The sequence below is a fragment of the Vulpes vulpes genome, unplaced genomic scaffold (assembly GCF_048418805.1).
Source record: "Vulpes vulpes isolate BD-2025 unplaced genomic scaffold, VulVul3 u000000652, whole genome shotgun sequence".
NCBI lineage: Eukaryota > Metazoa > Chordata > Mammalia > Carnivora > Canidae > Vulpes > Vulpes vulpes.
Window position 1 is genome coordinate 2,322,075 of NW_027325771.1, and position 27,961 is coordinate 2,350,035.

General features: G+C 47.2%; 1 protein-coding gene across 1 annotated transcript in view; it reads right to left on the bottom strand.

The window, feature by feature from the left end:
* Nucleotides 1-8,088: 8,088 nt before the first annotated feature.
* MAP1B (microtubule associated protein 1B) overlaps nucleotides 8,089-27,961 on the bottom strand; it is a 29,785-nt gene continuing 9,912 nt past the window's right edge. Inside the window, exons 5-6 of the mRNA XM_072745395.1 lie at nucleotides 16,222-17,011; nucleotides 8,089-8,443 (exon numbers count right to left, since the gene is read on the bottom strand). Of these exons, the coding sequence (XP_072601496.1) occupies nucleotides 8,319-8,443; nucleotides 16,222-17,011 (915 nt within the window). The 3' untranslated portion in view covers nucleotides 8,089-8,318. The remainder of the gene's footprint in view (nucleotides 8,444-16,221; nucleotides 17,012-27,961) is intronic.

Here is a 27,961-nt window from a genome sequence, read left to right on the forward strand (position 1 = left end):
AGATGAGACATTTCCATCGACTGACATCTCGGGAACCAAAGAACAACATCTATACGGTGCAGTGTCCTTGGGGCACAGTGTGCTAGATAAGTGGGGTCCCCCTGGGGAGCAGCAGTTCCTTCCCCAGACTCTCCATGTGAGATGCAAACAAGGAATCTGTGAATTTGGTCCCAAATCCTCAACTGTGGCTCATCTACGGATAGCCTCCAATGACCACCTGCTTGATTAAGGCAGCGCTGGTAAAGGGCAGGTTGAGAGAACGTTCCAGACCAAGGCAGACTCCGGGTAGCTCCTACTTTATCTGAGCCCCTCGGGCAATTAACCCCGCAGGGCAATTTTTAGAGGCAGCCTCAGTTGGAGTCTTTAAAATGAGGTGCGGTCTAAGAGAGGGGAGACACATCCAATAAAACACCACCTGCCCTAGGCTTGTAGTGTTTATTTTTAATTAGGAAATTTTATGCTTAAATCATCTGTAGCCTCTGGTTGCATTTTCTGTAAGCAGACCTCTCGGCAGTCCTCACTGCAGGCAGGTCTTTAACATAGGCTGGGATGCTTTATAAAAACAACGTAATTTTTGTCTTGTGTTTATGCTAATTCCTGCAGTGCCTGTGGTCCGTTTTTTAAGTGTGCTTCCCCCAGGGGCACTTCTTACTTTCTCTCATTTCTCTAGGACCAAGGAAATCTGACTTCACACGCAATAGAAATTACCCTTAGACCAGAGAGAGAAAACAAAAGGCGTAAGCCCTGGAGTATGATGTTTGAGGATACTTGATGGTTGCCTGGGTAGCGTTTAATTAGCCCCGGGTTGTGGCTGGGGGTGCTGGTACCTGGGTAACCTTTGTCATTAGGACTAAATCTGCACTTGGACAATCAAAATGCAATGCTTGTTATGATCTCCATTCTTACCCCTTGTCTTCTGCAGGGATTTGAGTAAATCTGCTTCTCTCTCTCTTTCTCCCGCCCCACCCCCCCCACCCCGTGTGTCTGTCTCTCACACACGCACTTTGTAAATAAAGAAAACACTCTTTGTTAGTGTTTTTTAAAGCTGTGAATGACTTATTTTTCCGAGTAAACTGTCAACAGTGGGATACCTCATTCCCCATACATCCCTGTACAATTCCTCACTCAATAATAAGCACTAAAAAAAAAAAAAAAAAAAAAAATACTATCGCCTTTTATTTAAAAAAATCTGTTAGTTCATACTTTGTTCCTCATCTTCCACCCGTATTTCCAGCATGGCTTCCATAGATGCTCAACAAAGTGCCCCAGAAAGAACATGCAAAATCAGGCAAGGAAAAAGGAAAGGCACTAGAGTCACTTGGTGTGGTTTGCTGACACGGCTGCTTTAAAAAAATAATAATAAATTTTTTAAAAAGTAGAAAAACAAAACGACAACAATAAATCTCTACCAGCAAAAAAAACCAGGGGCGGGCAGCCTGGGGAGGCTCAGTGGTTGAGCGTCTGCCTGCAGCCCAGGGTGTGATCCTGGAGACCCGGGATCGAGTCCCCCGCTGGGCTCCCTGCATGGAGCCTGCTTCTCCCTCTGCCTGTGTCTCTGCCTCTCTCTCTCTCTCTCTCTGTCTCTCATGAATAAATAAAATTAAAAAAAAAAAAAAAAAAAAAAAAACCCTAGGGGCTTTCTTTGCTGTCTGGAAATGAAGACCAAAGCGCCAACATTCCACATGAGACACCGTCCTTGGCTGGCGATGTTAACAGCTGTTCTGAAATCCACTTAGTTGGATTTAATGGCCAGGTTACTGTCATTCCCCCAAATGGCTACTGGGCCCCGGGAGCTACTTTTCTGCCTTCCTGCCCATGTCTATCTGTTGAGTGGTTTCACGGTGCCCATTAGGAACCATTACGGTCGGCAGAGTAAAATATTTTTTTTTTACTCTTAAAAAAAAAAAAATGAGATGAATAGGTATTTCCAGGGCGGTCTGAAGGAGCCATCGTTAATGATGGCAATGAAGGCACATGAACGTGGCAATGAAACACCATTTTATTCCTCCCTGTTGGCCACACCTACACCAGGGGAAAAAAACATCACACTCGTGTGTGAGGATAAAATAACATACAGATCCCCAAATTTCAAAGTTGAGCAAAATATAAACCTCACAGGAGTTACACCTTGTGTTGCATATACACTACAAAATTCCGGTTCTTCACCACAGAAAGTTCGACCTTTTCACGGTTTCAAATAACCGGTGGGGGTGACCAGGCAGTGCCATGCTCTGCTCTCAGGCTGTGACATGTGAATGGGAGCAGTGTAGCGGGAAGGGCTGCCAATTCTCCAGCAGCCAACCACGGCTGGGTGGGAGGCCAAGGGCAGGGGGCAAGTGGGGGAGAGGCCCATGGTTTGCATGAAAATGGGAGTTCCCTTCCCAGGCGCACACATTGACCTCAATGGATGTCCAACAGGGGCCTGGTGGCTTCCACAAAATAAGACTGTGGTTTGCCTCTCCTACCAGGGTTCCTCCCATAACCTTGGGTGATGGTGCTGTGAGAAAAGATGAATCCTGTAGGCATGTGGGCAAGCGTCTGTACCTATGCATGTGCAACCCCAGAGAGAGAGAGAGAACATGAAGATGACGTATTTGCTTTCCCTCTGAAATCACAGGTTCTCTGAGGGTCAAGTCAACCTCCCGAACACAACTAAATGTGCATTTGTGTGCTTTCTGGTTTAAAGGTTGGGAGCAGGGCTGAAAACACACTCATTACTCCCTGTCATAGAGCAGGTGACGCATCCTAGGCACATACAATTAAGCTATCATTCCGCACGACAGACTAAACAGACAAGTCTAGACTGATAGAGAGGGCAACTAAAAATACTCTTGGACCTCTTCTAAGAGCACTTTGGCATTTTCTTATCATTCTACTGGCAAATGTTGTGAAACTTTGCCTCATTAATGTCAGGGGGAGTAGAGGATCCGCATGACTTAAATTCAAAAGGCTCCATTTTAATTCTCCATCAAAAACCCATCTAGAGGCCAGATATTTTTAGCAGTCATGTAGCACAAATCTAAGGATGCTCGGCAGTGGTTTGTGTCTCCTGCAGAGGAGAGGTATGGCTTCCCAAGCAGAACCACCCATACACACTACAAAACCCATCACGTTGCAGAAAGATCTCTACAATTGCAATGAATCCTAAACTCTAAAACCATTGGCAAAATGCAAATCTGCCAAGGTCTTACCGTTGATTCCACTAAGAAAATAAACCACCAGAAATCTTGGCTTCTTAAAATTGGCAAGGTCTATGGCCACTTGTTGCCTGGACAGAGAACCACGTAGGAGAATGGAGGGGAAGCCATCCCCCACGGGTGGATACCCTATGCAGCACCCTCACCAACATCAGCATCTGGGTCCAGCAGGACCACGTGATGGACCGTCTCCAGCCCTGCCCAGAGGTCCTGCTATACCAGCACCTGAACGCATCACCTCCTTTTCACTCTCATGCTCAAGGGACCTTCCTAAATTTGGTCACACCGCATGGCCACCTCCTACCCATGACCGGAGGCTACGTGTCTTCTGATAATACCCAGGCAATTGTTTCTCTGAAAAACATCTTTGATACAAATTTTAATAAAATTGCCAAAAGGAAGCCAGCCAACATCCAAAGCCAGTATTTCCCACAGATGATAATAATCAGCAAATGCACAACGCAGATAGGCTTTCAGCAAAATAGCCACTTTGAATGCTAACCTACGTTGACTGGTTTACTATGTGACAAGGCACTGTTTCAAGATTTTACTCGATCCTCACCCAAGTGCTGTGAGATAGATGCGACTGTCCCTATTTTACAGGCTCTAAAACCAAGGCATAGAATGATTAAGTTTCCCCAAGATCCTATAGCAAAAAAAAATGTCAGAGCTAGGATCAAAACTCAAGTAGGTTAGCTCCATGATCTCTCACTCTTAATAATTGTGCTATGTTGGTGGGGAGGATTTGGGTGTTCACCAAATCATAAAAATTATTTTAATAGGCAGATAGCAATGGCAAATGAAGGAAAAAAGAAAACGGAAGTGAATTTTCACTCCAGCATCCCGTGCCCTGGGATTGATTTGTACTTATTTTGCTGTTGTGAACTGATGCCTAACACAGATGACCATGGGGTGCTACCCTCCCTGGGACATATCCTCCTCCACTGTTATGATAACAGACCTAAAGTTATATTAGGGAGAAAGGCAAATAAGAAAGAATGAAATAAATGCTCTACCGCAAGGTAACCCCAGCTCTATCCTTGTAGTGAAACTTATGACAATGATCCTCAGCCAAAGTGATGAAGGTACAAAACACGTGCTATGACGTATAAAGAAAGACCTTGATAGTAGTGGGATTCATCAACCCCATCAAGTGGAATTCCTTATATTCATCAATATAAGGAAACAAAAGGATGGCTCTATTTTGAAAAGACTCAAGTATTGGGTTCTCCTTGAGTGAAAGACTAGAGAGTATTCTCAGTGGAGGGTCTAACCTTGTCTCTCAAGGTAACGAGTCTTGCGGGACCCCAGTTTAGACGGGGCCAAGAATGGTTCTATACAATGGGGCAAAGCAGCAGACCTGCCCTGGGCACAAACCAGATGTTTGTTGAGTGATCTTTAGGCAAGTCAACCTGCAACAGGTTCCAGACTATAAAAGATGGTCCAGATGACTGATCATTCCAAAAATTACAGTCTGCCAGAGTGTGGGGTGGGGGGGGCGCTTAGTGATCCCAGGACTCAGCTCCAGGGAACTCGGGGAACCACTACCTCACCACTCACCCTAAATGGCCCCCACCTTGCATGGAGAAAACACTCATGTTCCAGATTCCTGCTCAAAGCATATTTTTGTTCAAGATGACTAAATCTTCCAGAGGGGTCTTGAATGAGGCCTTTAATCCTGAAGAAACAGCCACATCGAATCTCAAAATTATATTTAAGAATAAATACAAGAGGGGCACCTGGGTGGCTCAGTTGGTTAAGCATCTGCCCTTGGCTTGGGTCATGACCCCGGGGTCCTGGGATCGAGTCCCGCATAGGGCTCCCCTGCTCAGTGGCAAGTGGCTTCTCCCTCTCCCTCTGTGATTTCTCTGGCTCTCGCTCTTTTGCAAATAAACAAATAAAATAAATAAAACAAATAAAATCTTAAAAAAATAAATAGAAGGGAATGCAAGAGGTAAACTCATACCAGACAACACACGAGCTTACAGCACCCACACGATGTCTTTCTTGGCTGCCTTGGAAGCTACCGCCCGTCTTTTGTAAGTGATCTCCAGTTCTTGAAAACAAACGCATAATAACATGAATGTCAAGCAGATGAAAGAGCAACCCTAGCTCCTTATCTATTTGTGTCAGGGAAGACAATGAATATTTTACTGCCACTCTGCTAGCCTAAAAACAAACAAATAAATAAATAACCCAACCAAACACAAAGGGTGTAGACTTGACACAGGGCACCGGAGTTGATGCAAGTCTGCCCGTGACGGCTGGATGCCCTCTCACAGTCGAAACAGTGACCATGTTGGTTTTGCTCATCACTGTGTGGTCACCCACCCTCACCCCGTAGCACCTGGGACATAGGAGGTGCTATTTAAGTATTTTCTAACAGACTGAATGGCTTTATTTTTTTTAATGAACCCATCCTGCGCCTCATCCCCCTGCCTCTAGGCTAACTCGCAATCCTGAACGTCTGAAGGCAGAGGTTCAGCCGGCTCCACTTGAGGGGGCCAGAGGTGCACGCATTACTTCCTACAGAATTTCGGGGAGTGTGGAAGAGACCACTAGACTGGGACCCACTCAGAAAGAGATTTCAAATTTCCCCTAAAACCGTTCCCAGTTTGTTCAGGAAAAGCGAACGAACAGCTTCCTCGGGTCTATGCCAGTGACCATCCCATGATGTCCACTCACTGCCATGTTGCATCATGTCCTCTAACAAAACTTCTTTCTAAAACACATGTACTTACCTGAAACTGAATCTGACATGTGCTTCCCTCATCTATGGTAGCCTTGGTTAGAAACCTGCACGCCACGCTGGACGCTCCCCACACAGGGGGAATCCTCCCAGGGGGCCTATTCTCCACGCTCAGGCCTCAGCGGGGAGGCCCAGGCCTGCACAGTGCACTCGTAGGCTTCAAAGGGAAGCTCCTACCACCACCACCCCTGTCGTGCCATCACCAGGAACGGGACGGCTGCCGCGTGTCCAGATGTAGCATCTAGCACTGCACGGATCCAGCTAGGTGGGAAGCCAACCCTCACCGCAGGGAGAGCAGAAAAAGGAGGGAGCGCACGGTAAGCCAGGCTAACGTGCTGGGTGGGGCACCCGGCCTCCCTGGTCCACAAAAGTCATCTCAGGTCTTTTGGCCCCAAAACGGTAAAGTCTTCAGCAGTCCCTGCAGCCTTTCATTTTGCAATACACAGCTGTCGTTCCGCAACACCAGCCCAAGGATGAATGAACATAAGAGGAATCACGATTTGTATACCAAAAAAAAAAAAAGTAGCTTTACAAACAGTCTTGGTAAGAAAGTCAGAACAAGCCACAGAGAGAGGATAAAAACTTGCCTTCTGCATTCTGAGACACACGTGTTGGAAAAGGGTACTTCCCTTGTTTTTATTTTTGTGAGATGGTTTTAAAAGTCACGGAGATAGAAACGACAAATACCCACCATTTGCTTCAACGTGGATGGAACTGGAGGGTATTATGCTGAGTGAAGTAAGTCCATCGGAGAAGGACAAACAGTGTATGTTCTCATTCATTTGGGGAATATAAATAATAGTGAAAGGGAATATAAGGGAAGGAAGAAGAAATGTGTGGGAAATATCAGAAAGGGAGACAGAACATAAAGACTCCTAACTCTGGGAAACGAACTAGGGGTGGTGGAAGGGGAGGAGGGCGGGGGGTGGGGGTGAGTGGGTGACGGGCACTGAGGGGGACACTTGACGGGATAAGCACTGGGTGTTATTCTGTATGTTGGTAAATTGAACACCAATAAAAAATTAATTTATTTTAAAAAAATTAAAATAAATAAATAAAAGTCACGGAGACGTGCAGGACATACAGATACAACACAATAACCCCGGCGCAATCATATACTGTACCTTTACTTTAGCAAATCGTGTGCTGACAGCCTCTGGATCTCTCTCTCTTTTTCCTCAAAGCAAAGTTACTTAAAAGCTGACTTTTCACAGGGCTTTGCAGCAAGTTAAACTTTTACAGAACCAGTTCCTGCTGTGTTCCTTAGCACATTTACTCAATTCCGTGCTTGAAAGCAACAATTCATTTGGACAACTGAAACGTGTGGGATTTCACTGTCATAACAAACCCGAAGAGAAGAACGAGGAACGAGGATGGTCTCGGGGGCACAGTGCTGCGGCCAAGTGTGATCTGTGAAGCGACGACCGTCCATAAGCAGTTTCAAATCTCAGTATGTATAAGGCCAATGGGACAGGATGGAATCGATCAAAAAAAATAAAAAAGGCTGACCGTCCTCCCCCTCCTGGTTTGATACCAATGCCAATAAAGTCACAATCATATAACAGAACAAGGTAGGCAGGAAAGAATGTTTCTCCATTTCACATAAAATGTCAGTGATATGCAAGAAATAAAATGCAATACAGCTGTCCGTGGCAGATCAAAGGCAGAGCTTTGGAGAAACACAGGTCTGGAGTCTTTATGGGCGAGCCCCTCTGCTCATAATCCTCAGAGGTGACCAAGAGGGAGAACCACCCGCCCCAGCTCACACGAGGAAGGCAACGCGGACCAGGCCCAGTACAGTCTCGCTACACCCCCAGGCCTAGCATTTCCCCAGGTAACAAGTTTCGTGTCCTTACCTTTACTCTGCAGTATTCTTTTCCACCTCTGAAAGAAAGGCTATTTTAATAGCAATTTGCAATGTCAGGCTCTTTTACCCACAACGAGAAAAGTGTGTGGTCATGCGATGGCGAAAAAGGATGGAGTAGGTAAATGGAGACGTTTCCTCTCTCTAAGGAGGGTAGGAGGTTGTGGCGTTCAGGGCGGAGGGCACCCAATTTGTATTCATAGCTTTATTTGAATAAAATTAATATTTAAATAGCCTACAGTCACTCAAGGCCAGAGAGTACAGTGAAATGGGGGTGGGGGAGGGGAACACTGTCCGCCAGACCTTTAAAACTTTTCACTAAGAATCCACGAAACAGATAACCCACGCGGAGATAACTTAGAATTGACTTTCATGAAATGCTGCTTCGGGCCAACCTCACCGATAAGCACAACTACAAAGAAGTTTTTGGCAATAAAAGGAAATTCCTCTTGGTGCCCCCAGGGGGAGTGGGGGACAAGGCTCTGCAGGCCGCGGGCTCTTAGGGGACCTACACGGAGAGCAAGGCCTCACCTGGGACTTCAGGAGAGAATCTGGCTGAGTGTCGAGACACAAAAAGTTTCAGTTCTTGGTCCAGGTTGCACTCAATCAGGTTGGTGTCCCATGATCGGATTCCTAGGGAGGGGCAGGAAGAGAAGGGACAGCGGTCCAGTTAGTTATTTCGGAGCGGTTTGGCCAACATCGCCGTGACATTTCTCAGGCTTTCAGGGAGGATGTGCAGACTTCTCGAGTGACGAGCCCGTGGAGGGGGAGGGCTAGGAGGTCCCTGCCGCAGGCCGCGACACAAGGGACAGGCCCGGGGGACCAGGCCTCTGCCCTCATAAGACGCACATGCGGCTCTTCTGGGAGCGCAAGGAAAGCGGCTACTGGGGAAATGACAGGCTTTTCTCCAGGGAGGGAGTGGGAAGGACAGGAGGCGGTCAGGTTCCAGGTGGAGAGGCCATCACGCAGGCCCGGCTGTCCCGAGCAGCGCTGGCGGGGCCGCTCCCAACGGGGGCGGGGGGGGCGCCGAGGCACCTGCGGGCCTTGGTCTCTACACCTTGGGACCCGGGCGGCTCAGCGGCCAGCTGTCGGGCCCCCCCGCTGCGCCACCTGCACGAGAAGACTGGACCTCAGCCCTAAAGTCACGGCCTCTCTGCCCCCGCCCCCGCCTTTATCTGACCAGCCTCACAGATGTTCCTTTGATCGCTTGCGCCAGCGGTGCTCAGTGTTCTTACCGGGAGGCACCGAGTGTGGCAACAGCTTTAAAAAATCGTACAGAGTCAGTGGCCATGAACTGCCTTCCGCTCACCAGGCCCGAGGCTGGGGCAGAAGGAGCTCGGATGCCCTGCCTCGGTCCCCCCGCCCCCGTCCTTCCAAAGGGGGGTGGCCAGAGGGAACCCAGAGGACATCAAAGAAGCAAGAACTGGGGAGCAAGCCAGGGAGGACTGAGAAACCACAACACTCTGCAATGTGTTTGTTTTCTATGGATTTTTATACTTTTCCAAATAGGTAGCTTCCGGGAGAGCCATCGGTAGGACCCATGACCGCACCCTTGCATGGAGCATCCTCAATTGCCAGGAAGAAACTCTGCAACAGCAGCCGTTTACTGCCTGGCTCCTAGGAGCCGGGCCTTGAAACTCGGCAAAACAGCCGAGGAGCCATCTCCACGCAAGCCCCGGGTCATCTCACCAGTTTTGCGGCTCCATAGTCGCTCCCACAGACTCGGGAGTACAAATGGCAGCACATTATTTAAACACACCCATAAATCCTGAACGCCTGTATTCACCCCCCATTTATATCTTGTTCAGTCTTCTTATCTTGCAAAGAAACAAGATACGGGTGTGCGTGTGCTTCTACGTGTGTGTGTCGTCTATATGCACAAACGTACGACACAGAGATTCTGGAAACTCACTTGACTGCACATCTATCTAGACTCTTCAGATTATACACCAAACACCCTTGGACTGCGAGGAGTATTTTCAAACAGGTGCACGTCCACCCAGGAGAGGCAGAGAATTGATCGCACGATGCACGGGAAGATTTCAGGTGTGGAAGAGTTAACGGCCCTAAAGAGAGGCTAAATCCTAAGGGGGAATATTATGGGTCTCCCTGGAAACATCAACAGCCTCAGCTTGCATTTGTGCTAATGGAGTATTTAAATTTTAACAAGAAAGGCATGTTGCGATTTTGCAGATCTTTTTAGCGCAGAAATGATAAATGGGTTCTTTTTGTTCCGCAGAAGGCTTGACAGGTTGAGAGGTCTGAATTCATTAGAATATTTTACTTCGACGTATACGCTATATGCGAGGCCAGCGTGAAAAAACCGTCAAGCTCCTGTCTGAGCCGCTTAATTGGTAATTGTTAACTGGCTTCTCTGTGCTCCAGGTCTGAGCTCCACTTTGTCTCCGGGCTTGTCACGTTGGGTCACTAAGTTAATAATGAGACATATGTATTTAAATTAAATTCATAGGGTTCTTCTGCCTTTGTTCTTCGCTATGTCCAAATTGCTACATCATTTGAATGACTTCATCTAGGGTTATACGGAGACTTGCTCTTACACTGTTGTTTACCATTTTCCCCTTGGCTTTAATTAACTTGTCATGACACATGCGATTAAACGTTTGCTTTATATTTCAAAAACTCCTGGCTGTATGATTTGTGAGTTAGCAAGGGGGGGAAAGTACAAAACAGAAAAGCTCATTTGGAAATTAATTTTTAAATTATACTAGTAAACGGCCGATAGAAATATTATTTCTCAGTTTCATACTGCTAACGACACTAAAAATCTAGGGTTCTCTTTCCAAGGGGGCAATTTCCAGCCAAATTATGTCTTAACAATGCCTACCTCACTACTACCACTTATAAAATCAAGGTCACAAAGGACTCACTGGTTATTTTAGTTGGAAAGGAAAACTTGGGAACGAGGCCACTTTCTATACCAATTTTAGAAATGACAATTTTGTGATTACATTGTACCTTCTACTGGGTAATACTAGCAAAAAGAAATAGTATTTCTCAAGGAAGGCTCCTACTGCATTTAGTAGGTTTATATATCTTCCCTCTGTGCCTAACAGGAAGGCAGCCATAAGCCCTCTGAAGCTTAAAGGGCAGAAAAGGATCTTCTTTGTCTTGCCACATTCTCCTCTCTCGAGAGCCTGACTGGGGGCCCGTAGGGTGCTGATAAACAGATTCTGAGGAGGCTTTCAGAAGCAGAACATCCTGGTCTCTCATGGATACTAGAAAATGTCAAGATAAATTCCCAGCCCTTTTTCTGATGCTCCACCCCAATATATGCCAGGTCAAACTCTGTCTTAAGCCATTGCTTCTCCAGCACACTGCTAAGACTGTGCCCCTTACTAGCTGACCTAGGTCAGGGCAGAACAGAACTCTACCAATGGGAGGTCAACCTCCGCATTTATTAAATTTCTGGGCCCAGGGGGCATCTGTCACCGCTGGGAAGGTGACCTGTGGCTGGGTACCCTGAGGACTCCCCCACATAATCTGGGGCTGGTGCCCAGCCACAGAACGGGCACCATCACTGTCTGCAGGCCAGTGCTCCAGCCAAGAATTCCATTCTCTGAATCCAGGGGAAAGCAGGGCACAAAGGGGAGGCTAAAGTGCACATGAAGTTTGCAGATGGAAACAGGAGAAATAAAATGGGTGTGTGTGGTGGTGGGGGGGTCATTATAGGACAAGTCAGAGTGATGGGTGAGCAGCCACTTTCCCTCACTTTATACAGGTTATATCTTGCCAAGGTTACCAATCATGCAAACATTTTGCAGGATTATTGAATAAAACCAACAATTTTTTTTTTTAAAGCACCTCCCATTGAAAGCTAAAATCTATATTCCTAAAAGAGATTATAAACTGGAAAAACCAACAAAGTGATCATTCATTACATGTTGCAATGGCACACGTGTTCTACTCAACAGTATTTGGGCTTTTCAAAGTTGTTTTTTTTTTCCTATAAACTTTCTCATTGATCCCTCGGATCCATAAGCTTTTGAATATTTTTTGCTGGTACCTAAACGGTTAACCTATGAACTGTAAGATTCCATTTGTAAAACTATGCTAAAAAGTGACTGGGAGGCAGATTAGAATCATAAATTAAAGAAACAGAATTGAAACAAAAAAGAGCTAAATTCAAGGTTTATTTCTCAAAGAAGTTTTCCTATTTTTTTCCCTTGTCCAAACTTTCAATTGGCTTTTTTAATCCAAATACTTGATGTTCATAATGTATACATGCAATGCATTGATGATAAATAATTTAGGTCTTTGGATAGCTTCCCACATTGAAAACAAAAGAAGTGATTTATAGTTATTATTGGTCAGAAAGTCAGAGCTTATTTTAAAAGTAAGCCTTTATAGAAGATTAAGAATGAATCATCAGGGGCGCCTGGGTGGCTCAGTCGGTTAGGCGTCTGCCTTTAGCTCAGGTCACGATCCCTGGTCCTGGCATCAAGCCCAAGTCGGGCTCCCTGCTCAGCCAGGAGTCTGCTTCTCGCTCTACCCCTCACTCTGCCCATGCGCGCGCTTTCTCTCTCTCTCTCGCTCTCGCTCTCTCTCTCTCAAATAGATAAATAAAATCTTAAAAAAAAAAAAAAAAGAATGAATCATCAATTTAATGACCTTCCATTTGGGAACTGGCTTGGGTTCCGGCACGGCTCACAGAACCCTTACCAGATAATATCAATTAAGCAGCACAAGCAGAAATCCATCTACCTTTTGACTTTGCAAAGTATAAAGATGAACATAATATACTTATCATTCTCCAACATTTCTTCTAACCTCCACCATGTGTTGGCTTTTTTTTCCTATTAATATGAGAACCAAACCCCACCTCTTTCCTGTGTTCTTAATTCCCTTAGCCATCTTGAAGACAATCAATAAAGTACCATCAGAAGGTTACAATGCAATCGGCTAAGCTTACATTTCAAAATCCAGGGCACTAGATGTTACACACATCTATCTTTTTATAAACGCATCTTGCTGCTTCCCAGTGTTAGCCAGAGAAAAGCTACACTCTATCAGTAACTGAAAGCACGGACCTGACAGTTAATATTCCTAATAGGTCTTAATTCCTATAAAGCAATAAAATAAAGCAATGAAAACTTTCATAAGGCATTCAGTTTACAAGGTATGGATTTATGTAGTCTATGTCCTACAATAAACTGGAGGAGTAGAGGCTCTGCTAAAAATGGGGATGGCTATTAGGTCTAAGGTGGGGGCTAATTGGGATGAGGGTGAAAAGAGATGCCCAGGAGTGGTATTTGATGGGAGCGACAGTGGTTTGGCACCCAGTGCTGCATAACTAACAAAGCTAGACCAGTCCACGGGAGGAAGACCATTGTTTCAACCTTGAGAAGGTATGATCAAACCTTACTTTAGACATTTTGAATACTGCTGAGAAAATGAGGGCGCATCTCTCTTCCGCGGTTGCAGAAAGCTTTCCTAAGCATCCATGCCGGGATGTTCCAGGCCTGTGGATTTATCGTATTACCACCATCTTCCTACAGGTTTATCTTCGAGGCTTCCCAAAGAACCCTCGGTAATCAGATGGCAAAATTCCAAATCACCAGGGTCCCCAAACCCACAGGAGGTCAGTTAAGATGGGAGGGGAAATAGGAAGCAAGCCTAACACATGAAGCACTGCATTCCCAGCCTGCAGGACTCAGTCGGAGCCGCGCCCCCCCCCCTCCCCCCTGCCCAACAGGAGCATCTCCATCCCCGTCACATGCTGCAGCCCACAGGCACCAGCAGTAGCAGCGGTGGTGCCAGAGTGACCTCTGGAGGAGGCCCAGCTGGGACCTGCAGGCCGAGGCAGCAGCGCGCCAGCCACAGGGACACAGAGGGACAAGGAGCCAGGCTGCCCTGTTGCTAAGTCATCTCAGACTGTCTGAAAAGCCAGGGGAGCAATTGTGCTTCGTCCTTGAGGGGCCCTGGAGCTTCAGCTGCATCTGAGAACCCAGGACCCAGGAGAGCAATCTCCAGAGGAAAAGCAGCATCTGCTACTGTGTGTGAGGAAGTGGCTGTGCTCGCTCACTTGATTGATTGTTAACGGGATCAATACAGCAATTTGGGAGTTCTGTGCAAAAACCTGACCAAATTAGCGAACCAAAAAAATCAGGAAGGCCTGGTGATTGAAACGGGAACGTGAAGGGGCTTCTGGGATTCCAGTAATGTCTGCTCCTTGAGCGACGTGGCCCAGGTGTGTCCACCTTGTGGAAATTCACCGAGCTCCTCGTCTGTGATCTCTGCTTTCTTCCTTTCTCTATATTATCTCAATCCATTAAAAAGAAAAATATTTTTTGACGTCCAAAACGCACATCTGAACTGTATTACTGCAAGCTAATGGTGTGAAAAGGAGTGAAGACAGAGAGCCCTTCACAGCAGCACTTGGATGCATCTATTCTTTTCCTCAAAGAGAAGCGGGCTGAATAAAGGCCCTGAGGGATGGGGTTCAGAAAGGATGATCCGCAGAGTAACAAAGCAGGACGATGATTAGGGTAGGAAGGTGAGGGCCGGGCCCCCTCTCTGCGCAGGGTGCTGCCCACCAGTGGATGGCCATACAAAGGCAAGCTCTGCAAACTACCGCCTTGGACCCCGCACCGACATGATGACAGGGCCAGAGAATCGGGGTGGGTGCAGGGGGCACTCCTGTCCCTTAGGGCCGATGTGACCTTGAGCAGGCCCAGGATCCTTCCTGCCCCCCTAGGGCCCATCTCTAACACAGGTGAGGGCCCCTCTGCCGGCCCCACCTGGGCGGGTCACAAAAATCAGAGATGCCTAAACCCCTCTGCAGCTATTAGGACTCCCTGGCAATAACTGCTTTTAATCCAGAATCATCGATTCCTATGGCAGCCACACCCAGAGTCAGTAGGGCTGAAATTTTCCAAGGAGAAAAACGTGCAAACTAAAGACAGACCAGACTTAAGGCCTCTAGTTTGAAAACGGAGGGTTTCTGAGATGCTCAAATAAGGCATCTCCCTATTGCAATCTCTTTCTCTTGAATTTTTTTTTTTTTCAAATAAAACTACACGACTGCATTTTTTTTTTTTTTAAGCTGAAAGGGGAAGAAAAAAAATCAGTGCTTTAAAGTTAAACAAAAGAACCAGGTTTGCGAGTCCAATCCCCACCCTGCAGCCTTTTGTTCTGGGGACAAGGGGGCCGTTTCCAAATGCAGAGTCAGAAAGCAAGCTTTCTTTTTTTTTTTCTTTCATGGAAAATCAGGGTTCCCCTAGGTCTCCGGTGGGGGTGGGCGGGGGGCCCCGGGGCCCGGGAGCGAGGCGGGCGTGCACGCCCTTTGTCCGCCCCGGGCTGCCGTAGAGACCGCAGTGCGGGCACCACGCCCACCAGCCGGTGTCTCCGGGAGCCTGGAGCGCGGGCCGGGCGGGGGGCCTGCGGCGGGGCCCAGGGCAGGGCCGGGGCGCCCGGGGCGAGGGCTCGGGTGCAGACCTGAGCCGCCCGTGGGGGCCGGGGGCGCTTGGGGCGCAACAAAGCCGGGCCCGGGGACCGGTGGGCGCGCGCAGCTCCGAGCCCGAGGCCCGGCGGGGGCGCCGCAGTGCGGGGGGCAGGTGCGGTGAGCCGACGGGAGCACTGCGGCAGCCCGGGTGGGGCCGGGGGCGGGCCGGGCCGCGCGCTCGAGGCTGCGCCCGCCCGCCCGGCGCGCCGGCCCCGCCCTGGCTTCCCGGCGAACCGCTATTCGGCCTCCGCAGAGCGCGCTCCTAGTGCGCGCACCGGGCGCGGCGCTGGCCCTGCCCGCCGACACCCCCCCTCCCCTAAGCCCTCGCCACCGAGGCTGAGACTTCCCAAAGCAGAAGCCCCACCCCGCAACTTGGGGTCCCATTGTCCTTTCTGGAGGCTGCCACCGGGGTCCCAGGGGCGGTGGCGAGGCGGGCGCAGGCGGTTCTCCATCCCTGCGTCCCGGGGAGGGGACGGGAGGGGGGCGGGCGTGGCCCCAGGACTAGCCTAGTCATTGCGGGGTGGGGGGAGAGCACATCGGGAGGTTTTACGCCAGAAAAGGCATTTCTCGGGGGCCGAGGTGGCTGCGGGGAGGCCGATTCCCACGCGGGCCCTGGCGCATGCTGGGGGTCCCAGCCCTGGGGGAGCCGTGGGGGGGGGGAGGCAAGGGGACTAAATAGGGCGTCTGCGCCAAGCGCCCCCGCCCCCCCGCTCCCGGGGCTCGGCTCTATTGTGGCCACCTGCAGTTCCCGGGCGGGCGGGGCGGCGGCCGGCGGGGGGGCTGCGGACCTGTGACAGGTCCCTGCGGGAGGCGGAGGCCGTGCCCACCGCGCCCCGCACCCGAGCATCCGCGGGATGCCCGTCGGCGAGCGCAGCCCCGCGGGTGCGGGTGCGGGTGCGGGGCGCGCCCTGGGCGGGGCGGGCCGGGGGGGGCGCGCGGGGCCGCTTACCGAGCTCGATGTTGCCGATGGCGCGCCGCAGGTGCTCCTCGGTCACGATCTCGCCGACGACCACCAGCAGGTAGAACTTGCTGTCGAGGAAGCGGTGCGACAGGCTGGGCGACGTGGACGCCGCGGGGTTGGCGATGCCGCCGGCGGGCTCGGGCTCGGCGGCCTCCAGCACCACGGTCGCCATCCTGCCGGCGCGCTGCGCTGCGCGAGCTGCCCCGCCGCCCGGCTCGTCTGCGGCAGGAGAGGCTCGGCCGCCGAGGTGCAGCCCGCGCTCCGCCCCCCGCGCCCCTCCCGGCGCCGCGCCGCCTCCCTCCGCCCTCCCCGGAGCGCGCGGCGGAGCGGAGCGGGCACTGCGAGCGGGCGGGGACGCGGCGCCGCTTTTATACGGAGCCCGGGCCGCGAGCCGGGAGGAGGAGGAAGAGGAGGAGGCAGGGACCACCCGGCACATCCTCACGCGGCGGCTGCCTCCGCGCCTGCAGCCGGCGGCCCGGGCTGATGTCATCTGCAGCAAATCATCTCGCCCGCGGCCCGGAAGCCGGAGGAAGAGGTGTGCGGACAATGGTCGGGGCAGCGCCCGCAGCCGGGGCCGTGCCCGTGGGGACCCCGCCGCAGCCGGGCCGGGGGCGCACGCCGCACCCCCCGCACCCCCCCCGCCGCGGGGCGGACCTCGCCCAGGTGCCGGGTGCAGGCCCGGGCCTCGCGCCCCGCCCGCGACCTCGAGGGCCGAGCTCAGGTGCCGTGACCCCGGGGCCCCCAGCTCCGGGGACGCGCACCCCGCCTTCGCTCTGACCTTGTGGGCTCAGGGAGACACGCGCCTAACCAGTACGGCCCACCCCCCGCCTGATGCGCCAAAAAATGCAAACCCGGGGTCCAACGTTGTTCAGGCTTTGGGCCCCCAGTCTGCAATTCCCAGTGCAAAGGAAAGAGCACTGGCTTTGTGGTGCTTATGGGAAAGGGGTGCGGGGGGGACTAGGTGACGGGCACTGAGGGGGCACTTGATGGGATGAGCACTGGGTGTGATGCTCTATGTTGGCAAATTGAACACCAATAACAAATTCGTAAAAAAAAAAAGGAAATGAGAGGACTACAGATGCGGTTTTCCAGATACAGATTTCTTCCCCTTAATGATATGCTGAACAGCTAGCATCGGGCCTAACAAAGAATAAAAAGAGAAGGCCCCTCTCTATCCCAGCAGGATTACAGGGACTACAATGTGCTTCTCGGTCCCCTAAGGAACACACAAGCAAAATGATTTCGTGTGATGGTGATATCTTTTAAAAAATATACATAGCATCGGGGATTGTTGTTGCCTTTGTGTTTAGAACACAGAAAAAAGTGTTTAAAGGCAGCCCACCTACAACCATGTCTCACAGATCTCCTGAATATAGCTTCTGCCCCAGGAAAGGGCTGGTGGGGATGAAGAAGGAAGAAAATGGGAGGGCTCAGCGGTTGAGCATCTGCCTTGGGCTCAGGGCATGTGTGATCCCCGGTCCTGGGATCGAGTCCTGCATCAGGCTCCCCGCAGGGAGCCTGCTTCTCCCTCTGCCTGTGTCTCTGCCTTTCTCTCTCTCTCTCTCTCTCTCTGTGTCCCTCATGAATAAATAAATAAAATCTTTTTTAAAAAAAAGGAACAAAATGTGCAAACATGGTACTATCATAAAAGATAGATTTAGGATTAGAAGCTTAAGAAAGAGGCCTGCATGGAAATTAGATTAGTCAATAGAGTTTTAACACTAGAATGCATATTAGGGACAAAACAAAATCGCCTGGATGGGTAGGCTAAGATTTCCAAGTCAGACCATTGTCTTACCCATTTACCACCATGATTTATTGGTGATTCACGCTTTGCTCTTAGCTCTTTCCTGAAACCCTGGCATGGGAGACATGGTAGGCAGCCAAAGGCCATGATGACTTCCTACATGCCAGTCTGGTCAACGGGGAATAAGGTACCATCTGGCCCACAGCAGTTGAGGTCTGTGACAGGCTCACTGGTGAGCCACATTCGCCAGTGAACAGTGACAAAGAGTTCCCAAGTGAGATAGTAACAGATCATTTCTTGGTCGTAGAAGGCCCTCAATTCCTCTTAGAGAGGTAAGGGTAGCACCAGCGCCCATAAGTGGGGGAGGAGGTTTGGTCAGGAGCCTTGTTTTCCAGAGCGAAGCCATCGGAGCCCACTGTCACATACTGATTGTCCTTCATTTCTCTGAACCACCATTACTTTTATTTATGTAATAATTTTCTTTCGCTCCATTTTTTTTTTACTTAAGATTTATTTTTCATGAAATTCTTTACTGCTGTGCAAGTGGAAACACTAACGTCACTTTGAAAGGGAAGGTATCCCTAAGATAAACACGATGAGAATAAGATCATACAGTTCACCTCCTGCCACACACCGCTATTTGCTCAAGACTCTGACCCTAGGGATCCCTGGGTGGCGCAGCGGTTTAGCGCCTGCCTTTGGCCCAAGGCGCGATCCTGGAGACCGGGGATCGAATCCCACATCGGGCTCCCGGTGCATGGAGCCTGCTTCTCCCTCTGCCTATGTCCTGCCTCTCTCTCTCTCTCTCTCTCTCTCTGTGTGTGTGTGTGTGTGTGTGTGTGTAACTATAATGAATAAATAAAAATAAAAAAGATTTTAAAAAAAAGACTCTGACCCTCAGGAGTAGGCTCATTAGATTAAAAAGAGAGATTAGCAAGTGTTGGAGAGGCAGTAAGACACACTACCACCGAACTGAGTTGTTTTCCATGTCATCGCAGAAGGTTGGATGAAAATAACACGAGAGCTCTCTTACTGTGTGAGTCAGTGCAGTGAAATGCCATGACCATGAACCACCTAAGTCACCACCCAGACTTTGCAAAACACAGACATAATGACAGAAAACTGATGAGAGATGCAGACTGCTATAGTACAGGTTTGTAACTCTGGCCAAGTGACTTCTTCTTCTTGATCTTTAGTCTCTTCATTACTATCCTGGAGACAATAAGATCTTTATAAACACACGAGTAACTTTGTAAGAAAGGCATAAACCATAGAAAGTGTAGGTACCTAACACAGTGATTGGAATCCTGGGCCCTCGAGGAGTGGTTGATGGATACACCTGTTTGGTCCCAGTTTGCTGGACAATGGAGTAAAAACATCCTTACAAAAATATGCGGGTGACATCGAGTCGGGCATAACTACCAAGACCTCTGAAACAATATTAAGTGACACTGCAAACTAGAAAAGTAGTCATCACCTATCCCCACCTCAAAAAAAAAACAAAAAACAAATCACAAATCTAGCACTAAGGAGGTAGAAGGGGAAAACTAACATCGAAGAGTGCCTGTGTGGCCTGCTGCCACCTGACATCACCTGGATGTCCCAAAGATACCTCAGACTCAACACGCTCCAAACCAAAACCATCTTTGCCCCCCAAACCTGATCTCACTTTTCTTAGTTGAGTGAGCAGTCTCACCACGTACCCTATGATGCCTCCTAGGTGTCTCCTAGGTGTCTCCACTCCTCCCTGAGCCCTGGCCCTGTCCGTGTACACCTGAGCATGGAGTCTGGTCAGTTTGACCTAAGTATCTCCTCAATCCATCCACTTCTCTCTACTATCGACACCCTACTCTGACCTACTATCACCATGACAGGCAACAGTGTACAGGTTAGAAATTGGTTTCCGAAGTCATTCATACATAATACTCTCAGAATAACAATAAAAATGTTAAAAGCGGTTTAGGATTTTTTTTTCAGTTTTCTTTGTTATTAGATAACAAAGGGGTGCAGTTTTAAAGTCACTTCAATCAACCCATTCTTATATGATCATGCCGCTAACTCGATACATAGTTGGGCTCATCTGTTTCATTTTGGTTTTTGGTTTTTATGAGTTGATATTTTTATACTTTATAACTAGGTAAAATATTTGCTCCCCAAATCAAATCTACAGAATAATTTGTATTCAGAGAACTTTAGCCTCTTTCTCCTCCCTTTCCCTCTCTAACTCTTTTGCCCAGGTTTAGCCTTCCATTTAAAAAAAAACATATATATATATATGTATATATATACATTTATATATATTTATATATAATTTATTTATATAACATAAATATATGTCTCATATATACATTTATATAACATATATATGTTTAATTATATATACCTTTCCCTACCTCTTTTAGATAAACAGCACATATACACACATTTTCCCATTTTGTTTTTTTTACTCAACAATATAGCATGGAGATATCTCCATAACAGCACAGATGAATATTTCTATATTCCTCATTCCTTATAGCTGCATGGTAACCCATTGTCTTTATTTACTATAATTTATTTAACCCGTCCATTATTGATTGGCATTACGACATCATTTCCAACTTAATTTATATTATAAACAAGAGTTGTATTGTTTTGGCCTGTGCAGTAGCAATGGTCACCTGACTGGCATCAGTATTTCCAATGGGATGCTCATCCAATCCATGCTTCACACTACATGGAGTGTGATCTTTTCTGATCTGGTCCTGTTACCCACTCATACCTGAAACTCTTAACTGGCTCCATATTGTTTTTAGGATAAAGATCAAACTCCTTAGCATGGCCTACAAGGTCCCACAAGTCTCCTTGGCTATATCTAGCCACCTCCTCATCCTTACTTTCCAGCTTCAGCCACACTGATGTAACATCAGAGCATGCTTCTTCCAAACACAGGACCCTTCCCACTTCTCTTTGGCCTGGCAAAAGCTCTTACTAGTTAACTTCACCTAGTTGATGTCTGCTTGCCCTGCAGATGGCATCTCAGCTATCACCTCCTCAAGGAGGCCTTCCCTTGAGGAGCCTCCTTAAGGAGCTATCACCTCCTCAAGGAGGCCTTCCCTGAGCCTCCTTACGAGGTCCGTTAGCTTTTTTACGTGCACTCATAGATACTCAGCTCCATGCGCCACTTCTTTTTTGTAGCCCTTGCCATCAATGTAATTTCACATCTTTATATTTAATTTTAAAAATTTGTCTCTTCGCCACTGGACTCTCTGCTTCATGGAAGCCAGAGCTACGTTTATCCTCCCACTCTCACACCTGACCACCAACTTGCCTGAGGATTCCCAGGGCCCAGCACAGACCGTGTGCTCAATCAAGTGCATCAACAATGTGAATAGCTTCCAGAAGCCACGTTACTGAGCCTGGTGCTTTAAGTATATGGTTTCAGTGAATTCTCACTAAGAGAAATTGATATCGTCACTTATCATTTTAATGGCCCTCATGTCTCTTCTGCATTTCCGATTTTGGTAATCCAAAATGACCTTAGCTAGCTTAGAGCTAGATTTGGTTGTGTTTTTTTTGTTTTGTTAATCTGTATTTTCTCTTTTTTTCTTGTTCGTTCCTGCTAGGGCTTTATCAGTATCAGTCTTGATTATCTTTACTATATTTGATGTTACTGATCATTTTCTACTCTATGGGCATATATTTTCATTAATTCCATTATTAGCTATACTATTTCACTCCTTCTGATTTATTTAGGTTTTATCTTCCTTTTTAGCTCCTTGGGAAGCTCAGACAATTGATTTCAGGGTTTGTTTTTTTCTGATATATGTAAGAAAGACGATAACATTCCCAAGTCCTGCCTTAGCTGCATCCCACACATTGATATGTTCTTTCATTTTATTCCCTTCGTATTTTCTAATTTCATTGTGATTTCTTTTTTGCCGTGAGTTATTATTATTGCCAGTTGACAAATGAAAAACTGGCATGCAGAAAAGTTTTCTCCAAATCACAGTAAACCTATGAAAACTCAGGTACGTCAGACTTCAAAGTCCATGACCCTCCCTATCTAACGCTCTTCCTCCGTGCTATAGGAATTAAAGCAAATGAAAGGAAACCAAGTGCAGCAAATTATTGGTTAGGAAGAGGAATAAGAGAGAAGGACCTAAAAGTCAGACTAAATTTCACATCGAATGAGCCTCTAATATTATGTTACTGTTTAAAATGACTCTAGAATGTCATTTAAGGCAATGTGTCATGTAAAGGGTTAAAGAATAGTCTTTATTTATTCAGGGTTGGTTAGTCCTTTCTTTCTAAATTTTAAGTTAGCCATAGAAAAATTAACAGAATCAGAGGAAGGGAAAAAGAAAAGTTAAGGAACAGATTTACAATGTATGGGGTATTCAAGATTTTTAAAGTATGATCTATATGCTATATCATGGTAGGTGCAGCTAAATCCTCTGCGCATAAAATCAATGGGTCTTTCTTTCAACAATGGCTATTTAGGTTAGTTGTAAGAGGAAAGGGTCTGAAGATTCAGCAGTGCCCTGGAAAGCCGGGAAAATGTCTCATATTTATTTCTACTTAATCATCCTTGACTCAGGAAATGCCTCTTCTTTTCTTTTGGGGAACGGTGGGGAAAAAATATCACACCAGGAGGCCGACTAACTGAGATCAAATCCCTTCTCCAAGTTGTGTGAACTGAGTCCTTTTCATCACCAACTTTCAACAACAAACAATAAAACCTCGTAAAGGGATAGAGCACAAAATCAAAGCCCCTCCTTCTGCACTAAGTCTATTCCCCTCCCTAGAGGTAATGACAGTTATTAAGCTAAACTGTTTATATATATACTTTTTCACATCTATGTATGTGTGTACACAGTTACGTAGATTCTGTGTATATGCACAGACACATTCCTATCCCCCTACACACAAACATTCATACATATAGCTTTACTGCCCATAAACAGAGTAATATTCCATTTTATTATATTGGCTTAAAACAGTGTTTATTATTTCCATTTCTCTTGGTCAGGAGTCCAGGTACAGCTTAGATGAGCTGCCTGCTTCAGGGTCGCTCAGAGGGCTGCCAAGTGTTGGCTGGGGCTGTGGCTGTGACCATCTGAAGGCCTGCCTGGAGAAGGATCTGCTCCTGAGCTCAGGCATGCGGTTATTGGCAGGATTCAATGCCTCACTAGCTGTCAGCTGCCCTCAGTTTCTTACTACAGGGCCATACACAGAATAGTATTTTACATACTAACCTTCAGTGCCATTTCCCTTTGGGGCTCTTTCCATGCAAATAGGAAGAAATCTACTTTATTTTTTAAATTACTGCACCATAACCACAGAACGATTTTATCCTGGTTCATGTGTACTTTCCCCTATCGGTGGTCCTTGAGAGATCTTTGTTTTTTCCTATTACAAATAATGTTACAATGATGATGTTTGTAAATGCTTCTATGTGCATATAAGCATCTCTGAGCACAGATGCCTAGAAGTCCAATGGATGGTGATACATATTTTTAACATTTAATGACTCCTGCCAAATTACTCTACAAAGAGAATTTAACAATTTGTACCCCCACCACATCCTTGACTGTTTCCCCACATCATAGTAAAAATCTGTTTTACTCAACAAAAGGAGAAAAATATTTATTTAAAATTGAACATTTTTTTTTAACAAACTGCATTTGTCCTTAAAATATGCCCTTTTTTTCTATTGGACTGTTGGTTTTGTCTTTGTCGGTTTGTAGGAGCTATTTATATAATCCGGATGCCTCTGTCATCAATATATGATGCTCAGTCTGTTAGCTTTTTTTGTAAGTCCATTTATGATGTCTTTGACCATATAAAATATTAAATGTCTTATAAAATTAAATCAGTCTTCTCCCTTTATAAATGTTGTCTTCCTTAAGAAGGACCCCTCACCCAAAATCTTAAAACTATTCTCTTAATAATTTTTGTTCAATCAAGAAAGCATTTAATCCAGGAGATCAATAAAGGTTCATAAAGGAAGAAATATTTGAAATTGTCCTGGAAGAATAAATATTTTCCAATGGGCAGAAATGGAGAAAGCACAATTTACAGGAAGAGAATAGCATGAGCAAAAACACCCATAATATTGAGCTTATTCTTGAAAACAGCCAGTTGTTTACTCCTCCCTTCTTTTATACTAAAATGCAGCTCACTGAACGCACTGTTCTGTGCCTTGCTTTTGTCCCTTAACGTATCTTCAAAATATTTCCATAATAGCCATAAAGAGCATGCCCATTTCTTCTGAGAAAAGTACAGAACCCCATTGTATCATAATTTATCACTCTCCTGGTTTGTTTTTTTAATCATTCATCTATTGATGATTACTTCCAATCTTTGGATAATAGAAATAGTACTGTAGAGAACAGTCCTGCATCTATAAAATCAGGCCTTATAGATGTCATTTTTAATAGGTCAGAGGCTGTCCATAGGATAAATCCCTAGCAAAATCACTGAGTTATAGAGTTTGCAGGTCTATAATTGTGATAGATGTTGAAAATATGCCTGCTGTTGGTGTGGTACCAATAGGTGCTCCGACCAGTAGCATTAATGGGCTGCTGATTCCTTGCAACAGAAGTATTTTCCAACTTTTGTAATTTTGCCAATTTTTAAGCAAAGCAGTACATCTCTCTGAATTTTAGTTGCATTTTTGTTAGTTTAAGTGACGCAGAGCATCTTATGTGTAAGGGCCATCGGCATTTCCTTTTCTATGAAGTGTCTGCTCATATCCTTTGCCTGTTTGCCTATTGGGATGGTTGGTGTTTTCTTATTGATTTATATGCATCCTTCACACATTAGAGAACTTAGTCTTGTCATGTAATATGACTTATAAATACTTTTTCTCAGTTTGGCAATTGTTTAGTTTTATGTATTATAGATTTTGCTGTGGGAGATGTTTTTTTTTTTATGTAGTCAAATTTAACTCTTGTTTGACTTGCAGCTTATGAGTCCTATTCATATTTAGAAAGGCCTTTGCCTATTCTGAGATCATATAAGAAAAATTCTCCCACGGTTTTCTCTAGTATTTGTAAGATCTCATGTTTAATATTTTGGATTTATCCAGATGAAGACTGTGAGATAGAAACCACTTATGTTTCTCCTCACCTCCCAGCACTTACCTGATAGGAGATTTTGCAGAATTTTGTAATGGCTTGGTGACTTATCTCTCTCCCCAGGTGATTGTGAAATGTGTCAAAGCAGCAACTTTGATTTCATGGCTTTATTTCCTCACCCACCCTACCCTTTTTAATCCACTTCTACCCCCATTCCAAGCTTCACCTAGTGCCTGACAATTAAACAGCTCATACTTCTACATTTCTTGGCTGCTCGGGAGGTTAAGAGTCCACCTGGGTCAAGGTGAGGCCTTCCCAGGGAGTGGCTGAAAATAAGACTGGGACGTTCTCAACCAGTGCCTTTTCACCAAGCTCAAGCTCTTACCAAGTGCAAGTGCCAAGTGAGTCATTCCAACACATGTAGAGGATGGCATCCTGAGGGGAAGAGAATTATACCGGAAATAGCCAAGCTTGCTTAGAGATGGAGCTTCTCAGCCAGCACTGCAGACAAGCAGCCCCTTCCACTACAAATGGCTAAGCCGTAAGAAGCCTGGCTTGTGCAAGGTGGAAAGCTGGAGATATTAATGCAGTCTCCCTCCCCCGGGCACCAGCAGCCCCCAGGGACGAGGTATTCTAAGCAGATAGTGAATGTGGATTCCAACCAGTTCACAGGCAGGGGAGCCTCACTTGCTAGCAATGGTACTCTAGGGTTTCCCCATCTCTGGATGAAACCTCTGGAAGGCACCAGGCCCAGGGAGAAGTGGCTCACTTGTCCTCTGCTGAGAACTAGCAGCGACAGCTGAGTCCCTGCAATCTGCCACACTGTTCTGAGCCCCAGGAGGGCACGGAGTTGGCTTCTGGCTCATGCTGGTCAGGAAAAATAATACACACACACATGAATATGGTGCAAGGAACAAGAAAGGAATGCCCTGAGAAGGTTCAGGTTGCTCAAAGGAGTATTCAGGAAGAAACAGGTGCATCCAGCTGGGATGACCAAGGAAAACTCAGAAGGAGGAAGTGATACAGAAGCTTCTAGCAGCCAGTGAATGTGCTTGGCCCTGGGAGATGGGAGGACCTGAATGCCACTTTATGAGGCCATTAGGAAGAAAGTGGGTGGGGTGGGGGAGTGGGGGGGTGGGTGGAATTATGGCCCCTGGAGGGGTTCACGCCATAATCCCTGGAATTTGTGAATATGTTACTTTATCTGGCAAAAGAGACTTTGCAGTTATGGTTAATAAGGATTTTTTAAATGGGAAGATTATCCTGGATTACCTGGGTAGGTCCAATGGAACCCCAGAAGTCTTTATGAGAGGGACATAGGAGTGTCCGAGTTAGAGATGTGCAGGAAGAGAGATGTGATGAGTGGAAAGACAGAGATGGAGATTGGAAGTACACAGGTTGCTTTGAAAGTGAAGGAAGGGCCATGAGCCAAGGACTGTGGGCAGTGTCTAGAAGCCAGAAAAGGCAAGGAAATGGATTCTCCCCTAGGGCCTCCAGAAGGAACGAAAGTGCTGACACCTTGATGTTAGGACTTGCAGTCCCTAGAACTGTAAAATATTAATTTTGTGCTGTTTTAAAGCCCCAAAGTGGTGGCAGTTTATTGCAGCAGCAGGTAGGAAACCAACACAGGTGTTGCGCACTTTGGGAGGTAGATTCCTTGTGTAATTCCTTCTGGAAAGCTCCTACAGGGCCTGGTGTCTTAGATGACTGTGCCCCAATTCCATCCCACATTATGGGAGGGGTGATGACGATTGAGAACAGGCGAAGGACTGGGACAGCCTCCCGAGCTGCCTGATTCAGCACTTCTCACCTCTGTGCTTCCCAAGAGCACAGTCAGGGTACGTGGTATTCCTTCTCTAAATAGGTTGAAGCTGGATCAGGAACATCTGAAATCCACTGGGATTTCCATTAGCAATAAAGAAAACTATGGGCACCTTCTCTCAAATCCTATGGTCAGCAAGTATCTGATTTTGAGTTCTACCATTTTTATTTTAAGGTTTTACTTATTCATGAGAGACATAGAGAGAGGCAGAGACCCAGGCAGAGGGAGGAGCAGGCTCCTTGCAGGGAGCCTGATGCAGGACTTGATCCCGGGACCTCGGGGTCAAGCCCTGAGCCCAAAGCAGACGCTCACCCTCTGAGCCACCAGTCACCCCAAGTTCCACCATTTCTGAAAGGAGCTTGGTTTTGTTTAGAATCCCACAGCTGCTTATGGATTAGCTGCTTTGAGATGGATTCTTTCCGCGAGAGAGCACTTTTTAAAGAGGATCGGGAAAAACAGCAATCATCTCCAGATAATGAGATTGAAAGAAAACAACTCCAGCTGTGATGTCAGCACACACACCAAAAAAAAAAAAGGTCATTTATTTGGTTACTCATCCCATCATTTAGTCCATGACCCTTTAACAAGCACCCACCACGTACCAGGTCCTAGCGCAGTTCCTAAGCTACAGTGCTGAGAAACACAAGCTTGGTCTCTAACCCGCATAAAGCTTACTTTCCAGGGAGGAGAAGGGCAGATAGGAAAGAGCAGGGAAAATGGAGAAATGGGCATTTTAAACATTCTTTAGCAGGTCCACTGGACAGAAAGCCGCTGAGAGAATGGTGAGGCCGTACAGATGGCACATGGAAGGAAGCAGCAGCCCGAGGTCCCTGAACACCCTTCCCCCATCCGCAGCGGGGAGTGAGAAGCTGGCCACCCGAGAGGACACGGCCCGAGAAGTTTCGAGGGACAACAGAGTGTGGGATGAGGCCCCGACTGAGAACAGTCCCCGAGCACCAGGCATTTGTCGAGCCTTAGGGTCCGCAGCAGGCTTCGGGGACATCGTCCCCCGATGCCAGGCCTCCGCCCCCGGAAGGGCAGGACCCATGCAGGAAGCTCCCTTGGACCACCACCGACACGTGTCGTTGCGACCTTGAG